Below are 7,500 nucleotides of genomic sequence, written 5' to 3' on the forward strand. Positions count from 1 at the left end.
CAGGGGGCAAGGAAACCGGCTAAGGTAGGGCAGGGGGGTCGATGGCATAATTGTTGTGCAAAGAGACTCTCCTGCCTGAGGCTCCGAAGTCCCAGGTTCAATCCCCTGCACCACCGAAAACCAGAGCTGAGCAGTGCTGGCGGGGGGAGGGGGGAATGGCTCAGGTGTGGGTGGACACGGGTCCTGCAGCTGGGGAGCATGTTACACCCTTTCCAAGGGAGATCCAGGGCTCAGAGTTGCTGTCCTGTGTCCTCAGCTCTGCCGTGCTTCTCTGGGCAGCCAGTGTGGGGTGGGGAGGTGAGCCAGCCGCCCGCTCACTCCTGTCCTGTCTTGAAGGAATGTGGTCCAGGAGATCACGGAGATGCTGAGGAATGCCGCCGGCAACTTCTACATCAACGACAAGTCCACCGGCTCAGTGGTGGGCCAGCAGCCCTTCGGGGGGGCCCGGGTTTCAGGTAAGTGTGTCCCCTGCCTCGCAGAGGAGCCAGGTTCCTGGTGGGAGGCCCTGAGCCCTTCCTTTTAAGGGCTCTAAGAATAATGGCTGGGAAAATAGCATGGCCTGGTAGATAGCATAATGGTTATGTAAAGAGTCTCCTGCCTGAGGCTCCATGGGTCAGGCTTGTTCTATTCTAACTTCAACCCCCACACCACCATAAGCCAGAGCTGAGCAGTACTCTTTATCTTTCTCTTAAAAGGAGAAAAGGGGGAGTCGGGCGGTAGCGCAGCGGATTAAGCGCAGGTGGCGCAAAGTGCAAGGACCGGCAGAAGGATCCCGGTTCGAGCCCCCGGCTCCCCACCTGCAGGGAAGTCGCTTCCCAGGTGGTGAAGCAGGTCTGCAGGTGTCTGTCTTTCTCTCCCCCTCTCTGTCCTCCCCTCCTCTCTCCATTTCTCTGTCCTATCCAACAACGATGTCATCAACAACAACAATAAACAAGGGCAATAAAAAAGAGAAAGAAAGAAATCAGGGCGGGGTCTGTCTTCCACATTACAGAGGAGCCGGATGCAAGCAGCACAAGTAGTTTGTTCAGTCCTGTGGCCGGGAAGGTGTGGGGCTTGGGGTCACTTTGGTCCAACTCCTTCCTTTTGTAAAAAGGACACTGAGGCTTTGGGAGGGGGAGAGGTCCATCAAGCTTCCCAGCTCCCTCTACAGCTCCTCTGACCTGAGCAGCCCTGGCTTGGAGGTGTGTGTCTGAAGTCCTAACCTGCTCCCTGCTTTCTGCCTTCCCTCCTCCGGATGCCTTGTTCCCCAGCCACCTCTCCCTGTCTCTTCACCCATGGCATTTGCGTCATGAGAGAAAAACAATGATATCTTCTCTACAGGAACCAACGACAAGCCGGGGGGACCCCACTATGTCCTACGCTGGACGTCACCCCAGGTCATCAAGGAGACACACCAGCCTCTGGGGGACTGGCGCTACCCCTACATGCAGTGAGCCATCTGGACACCCACCTCAGCTATCCTGCCCATCCGTCCGTCCAGACAACTAACCTCAAATGGCCCCATGCCCTCAACCCCACTCCCCATGGGACACAGCCCGTGTCCTGGCCTGTCCCACCTGGGGTCAGGTGCTTGGACTCTGGCTGGAGACTTGCTGGGAGGAACAGGGCCTAGAAATTGGTGGCTTGGTCACAGCGCCAGCCGGCTCCCCGACGGGAGCTGAAGAGAGAAGGCTAGCAGCTGGTACCCCTTGGGGCAAAGAGGTCACTCTGGCCCGTGGGAGCCTCAGTGCCAACAGCTTCCTCGCCTTGGCCCGACTTCTCCAGGACTTCAGGGCTCGCTCACCCCAGCCCACAGTGCCAGGGCACACGCCTGTTCTCCACCACAGACCTCACCTGTCCACGTGCCTTGCTCCACCAGAATCCTGTGAGTCCTGCCCACGCAGCTATGCGGTAGGCCTTCCTGTCTGCGAGAGCCTTGATGGCCCCTCAGCTTTCTGTTCCGCCCACAGAGACAGTCGGCCTGGGGCTTCCTCCAGGAGTTCAGCTCCCAGCTCCCCTGACCTGGCCTTGGGTCTGTCTCCCTGCAGCCTGGTCCAAGAGTTGACTGTTGAATCGTCCCTTGGTCATCCCCTTAAGTGCCTGAGTGTCACACCCGTGACCTTCTGCCTCTGCTTCTTGTCGGTTCTTCGGAGCACCCGGGCAGGTGTTCTGCTAATAGTCGCAGTGCACTGTGAGACAGTGCCGCCCAATAAAGTGCCTGAGGCCCAGGAGTGGTCTAGTGACGTCACTTGGTGCATCTGGTGTGCGGCCCCTCTGATGGGGCACTGTCGGGCTGGTGTGGGGAGTGAGCGTGACCGCCCCTGAGGACCTTGGAGATGGATGGGCAGGGTCCCAAGCCCTCCCCCCATGGTGGTCTCCATTGGCCTTACTCTGCATTCTAATTAGGAATTACCACCCACACGGGAGTGGGTAGAGCACTGGGTGTGTGAGGTCCTGGTTTAATCCCCAGCTAATATCTCATTGATTAAAAAAGAAAATCACGTGGTCCACGAGGTGGTGCAGTGGCTAAGGTACTAGACTCTCAGGCACGACGAGGTCCTGAGTCGGATCCCTGGCAGCACATGGACCAGAGTGATGGCTGGCTCTTTCCCTCCTGTCTTTCTGATAAATTCTTTAAAAAGAGGGAGTCAGGTGGTAGCGCAGCGGTTTAAACTCACATGGTGCGAAATGCAAGGACGGGCATAAGGATCCTGGTTTGAGTCCCCGGCTCCCCACCTGCAGGGGAGTCACTTCATAAGCAGTGAAGCAGGTGTCTGTCTTTCTCTCCCCCTCTCTGTCTTCCCCTCCTCTCTCCATTTCTCTCTGTCCTAGCCAGCAACAACGACATCAGTAACTACAATAAAACAAGGACAAAAAAAGGGGAAATAAATAATAAAAAATAAACACACCCACCCACACTATTCTGATGGAAGCATGGCTGGAGACTAAGAGGTAGGTGACAAGCCCAGGGTCACATAACTAGTTCATGGTGAACCAGAGTCCCTGTCCCCTCCCCTCCACTGGAAGCTTCCCTGTTCTTTATCCCTCTGGGAGCCTGGGAGCCTGGACCCAAATTCTTTATGGGGAGCAGAAGGTGGGAGTTCTGGCTTCTGTCATTGCTTCTCTGCTGGACATGGGTGTTGGCAGGTGGATCCACACCCCCAGCCTGTCTCTGTCTGTCCCTAGTGGGGCAGGGCTCTGGGGAGGCAGGATTCCCGGACGCATGGTAAGGGCGTCAAGATGGTGTGTCTTGGTTGCTGGCAATTTGCTTGAGCCTGATAGCTAAGGGGCAGGTGGACTCAAAATCTTGTCTGGGAAGATGGTGTCAGAGTTGAGAACAGGGCTGGGAATCCAGACAGGCATACTGCCCCCTGTCCCCTCTGTCTTCCTCAAGGCCTGGGCCTGGCCGCTCTTGTGGACCCCCTGCCTGCGTGTGGCCAGGGACCGCCTCATTTCCCTGCAGTGGCCAGGGGCAGCCACAGCTGCGGCCCAGCATGAGCCATTTGCCTGAGGCCGGACATGCCTGCTACCAGCACCCGTGGCTGCCGGCCGGGCGTGCACACTAGGGAAATGAGGGCCCACCTGGGCCAGCTGCCAGGCCTCCGGCTGACCTGGCCTTTGGGTCGCCAAGGTGCAGGCCCGGCCTCTTCATGATGAATGTCTTCGTTTCTTCTTTACTGTTTAATCTCGTTAGTGATTTAATAATGATTCACAAGCTTGCAAGTCCCCACCACGAGAGCTCCCTGTCCCACCCCCGCACTGGAAGCTTCTCTATTCCTTATCTCTCTGGGAGTGTGCACCCCCTCCATTTTTTTTTTTTTTGGCCTCCAGGGTTATCATTGGGGCTCTGCCTGCACTGTGAATCCACTGCTCCTGGAGGCCATTTTCCCCATTTTGTTGCCCTTGTTACTGCTGTGGATAGGACAGAGAAATCCAAGAGTGGAGGAGACAGAGAGGGGGAGAGAAAGACAGACACCTGCAGACCTGCTTCACTGCTTGTGAAGTGACCCCCCCCCTGCAGGGGAGGAGCCGGGGGATTCGAACCAGGATCCTTACGCCGGTCCTTGAGCTTCACACCATGTGCACTTAACCCCCTGTATTACTGCCCAGTCTCCAGACCCGAATTCTTTATGGGGAGCAGAAGGTGGGAGTTCTGGCTTCTGTCACTGCTTCTCTACAGGACGTGGGTGTTGGCAGGTGGATCCACACCCCCAGCCTGTGTCTGTCTGTCCCTAGTGGGGGAGGGGAGCCCTGCTTTTTAGTGAAAATAACCACTTTTAGAATGTGTTTTCTGGGCTGGCCACAGATACATCACCGGAGGTCATGTCCAACTTGGCTAAGCTCTCACCCGCACTTAGAGCCAGGAGATAGCTTGCCTGCTGCACTGCACCCCTAACCTTGTTCATGACACTGCAAGAAACAAACTAAAACTTGAAAACTTTGTTGATGAAGAAAAAGGGGCCGCTGGGTGGTGGCACACCTGCTCGAGCTCACGTTACAATGTGCAAGGACCCAGGTTCGAGCCCCCTCCCCAACCTGCAGGGGGGAAGCTTCATGAGTGATAAAGCAGATAAAATGCACTACCGTTCGACTCCCAGATTTTTAAAAAATATTTATTTCCTTTTGTTGCCCTTGTTTTATTGTTGTTGTCGTTGGATAGGACAGAAATGGAGAGAGGAGGGGAAGACAGAGGGGGAGAGAAAGACAGACACCTGCAGACCTGTTTCACCGCCTGTGAAGCGACTCCCCTGCAGGTGGGAAGCTGGGGGTATCGAACCGGGATCCTTATGCCGGTCCTTGCGCTTCGCACCACGTGCGCTTAACCCGCTGCGCTACCGCCCGGCTCCCTGCCTTCAAATGGTGCCATCTGGCTGCACCCTCTGGTCCCCAGAAAGACCCCCGTCATGTAGTCCATGCTACTGAGACCTTCAGCAATTTTATTTTAAAACAGGCTGTTTCTACGACCAGCTCGCTCCCCCAAGCTCTCTACCTGCCCCCCCTCCCCCCCCCCCCCGCCACACACACACAGAGCAGCAGGCCCATGGCCACTATGTAAACGTCTGTGCAAATCCCCTGGCGCTAAGCTGCCAGGTCTCCAGTGAGGCAAAGTCACCGCAGAGGAGCCGAGCTTGCAGCCATGGGGCCTCAGACCTGGGCAGTCTGCTCCCTCTTGCTGCTGCCGCTTCTGGCCGAGCCAACTGAGGATTCAGACTTCTATCTGGCCGGCGATTACCTCCTGGGGGGGCTCTTCACCCTCCATGCCAACATGACGGGCATCGTCCACCTCAACTACCTGCAGGTGCCCAAGTGCAAGGAGTGAGTCTCCAGGGTGAGGTGGGGGTGGGAGGCCGGGGCTTATTCTGTGACCCCCGGGAGGCGAGGCCAGGACCGGGGGCCCAGAAAGCCCTTCAGGCGCTGCCAAAGCCCACCTGGCTGCACCCCCGCCCACCATGGTCCATTCTCCGAATTCTAAAAGCAATTTTATTGTGAAACACCAAGACCTAGTTGTCCCAATGTCGTGTCTATTACTAGAATTCCAGAATGTTAAGCCTAGGGGTGTCTAGAGAGTAGGAAGGCCACCCCCACCCACTGTCCTTGGAGGTTTGCCCAGGAGTCCGGCTGAAGGTCCAGTCTAAAAGCAGGCGCCATGCAGGCCGGTCTGCTCTGTAGCCGGTTTGCAGACTGGGGGAGTGTGGCTGGGTGGGCAGGGCCATTTGCTCTGAGCCTCCTGTCCTGGCGGAGGGAGGTAGCATCCCCTGGAGAGGGGACATGGAGGGCCTGCTCTGAGGCATAAGGACCAGGCTACTGGAGCCAGCGTGGCATCACAAAGTATGACTTAGAAACACACACTCTCGGGCGGGCGTGGGAGACAGCAGAGTGGGGAGGTTAAAGATTCCTGCCTGAGGCTGTGAGGTTTCAGGCTCAATCCCCAGCTCCACCATCAGCTGGAGCTGAGCAGGGCTCTGCCCACCCCCCCCGTGTGTGTGTGTGTGTGTATAGGTTTCTCTGTACCGCTTTTTCTCATTAAAAAATAAATTACACACACATACACATAGTGCCCGCGCTATGAATCCACTGCTCCTGGAGACCATTTTTTCCATTGTATTCGACAGGACAGAGAGAAATTGAGAGAGATAGGGCAGGTAGGGAGGGAGAGAGAAAGACACCTGCAGACCTGCTTCACTGCTTGTGAAGCGACCCTGCTGCAGGTGGGGAGTGGGGGCTCGAGCCTGGGTCCTTGCACTCAGTACCATGTGCACTTAACCTGGTGCACCACTGCCTGCCCCCCCCGTATATAAATAAGAGACATACACTGTTTAGGGTGGCGAAGATAGTATCATGGTTCTGCAAAGAGACTCTCATGCCTGAGGCTTCAAAGTCCCAGGTTCAATCCCCCACACCACCATAAGCCAAGTGCTCTGTATCTCTCTCTCTCATTAAAATAATAATAAAAAAGAAATGCATTGGGCAGGGGAGATAGCATAATGGTTGTGCAAAGAAACTCTCATGCCTGAGGCTCTGAGGTCTGGGGTTCAATCCCCTGCACCACCTAAGCCAGAGTTGAGCAGTGAATTGGTGTTGATGATGGTAGCACTGGTGATAGTGGCCAAATTGGTGGACACTGAGGGTGTGGAGACAGGTGTCATAGGGCTACAGCCATAGCAGTAGTTGACGGTGGTCACAGAGACAGTAGCATCAGGACCAGGGGAAATAGTGCAGCGTCAGTGGGTAGGACTTGTCTGCCTGCAGCCCAGAGGCCCCAGGTTCAATCCTCAGCACCACCATAAACTCTAAGTGGACCAGCACTCTGGTCTCTCTGTTTCTCTCCCCCTTTCTCTTCTTCTTTCATAAATAAACAAGTCTTTAAGACAAAAAGCAGGGGGCTGAGTGGTGACACACCAGTTTAAGCGCAAGGACCCTTGTAAAGGTCCCGGGTTCGAACCCCCCATTCCCCGCAACCAGGGAAGCAAGTCTGCAGGCCTCTTTCTCTCTCCCTCTCCCTCTCTCCTTCTTCTCTCTCGATTTCTCTCTGTCTCTCCTAGCCAATAAAATGGGGGATGGTCACTGGGAGCAATGGATTTGTAGTGCCTGCACCACAGTCCAGCAACAACTCTGGAGAGAAAAAAACAAACACAAAATGATCTCAGCCCCAAGGTGGTGATGGAGAGACGGTGATGGTGGCATCAGCTGTGACTCAGTGAGCTCAATGCCGTCACAACGCCAGCATCTCTGAGTGGCTTTTGGGGGGCAAAGCCTCGACTCTGCTGAGGCCGGCGGAGGAACAGGCCGGCTGGCTGTCCACGTGCCTTCCTCACTCTAGGTCTGTGCCCCCCACCCGGCCCCCCTCCAGGTATGACACCAAGCTGCTGGGCTACAGCCTCCTGCAGGCCATGCGCTTCGCGGTACAGGAGATCAACAGTCAGCGCCGCCTGCTGCCAGGCGTGCAGCTGGGCTACGAGATGGTGGACAGCTGCTTCACCTCCAACAACATCCACCCCGTGCTCCACTTCCTGGCTCGGG

At 56.1% G+C, this 7,500-nt stretch overlaps 3 protein-coding genes across 3 annotated transcripts in view; all 3 read left to right on the forward strand.

Annotated features, from left to right (window-relative positions):
• ALDH4A1 (aldehyde dehydrogenase 4 family member A1) overlaps positions 1-2,227 on the forward strand; it is a 27,938-nt gene extending 25,711 nt beyond the window's left edge. Inside the window, exons 14-15 of the mRNA XM_007537276.3 lie at positions 337-455; positions 1,321-2,227. Of these exons, the coding sequence (XP_007537338.1) occupies positions 337-455; positions 1,321-1,433 (232 nt within the window). The 3' untranslated portion in view covers positions 1,434-2,227. The remainder of the gene's footprint in view (positions 1-336; positions 456-1,320) is intronic.
• The window catches only part of MRTO4 (MRT4 homolog, ribosome maturation factor), a 366,835-nt gene that overhangs the window by 118,433 nt on the left and 240,902 nt on the right, over positions 1-7,500 (forward strand). The gene's annotated exons all lie outside the window — the stretch shown is intronic.
• The window catches only part of LOC103126376 (taste receptor type 1 member 2), a 40,987-nt gene continuing 38,585 nt past the window's right edge, over positions 5,099-7,500 (forward strand). Inside the window, exons 1-2 of the mRNA XM_060202397.1 lie at positions 5,099-5,295; positions 7,331-7,500. The exon at positions 7,331-7,500 is cut by the window's right edge and continues 131 nt beyond it. Of these exons, the coding sequence (XP_060058380.1) occupies positions 5,117-5,295; positions 7,331-7,500 (349 nt within the window). The 5' untranslated portion in view covers positions 5,099-5,116. The remainder of the gene's footprint in view (positions 5,296-7,330) is intronic.

Source organism: Erinaceus europaeus, chromosome 11 (assembly GCF_950295315.1).
Source record: "Erinaceus europaeus chromosome 11, mEriEur2.1, whole genome shotgun sequence".
NCBI classification, from domain to species: domain Eukaryota; kingdom Metazoa; phylum Chordata; class Mammalia; order Eulipotyphla; family Erinaceidae; genus Erinaceus; species Erinaceus europaeus.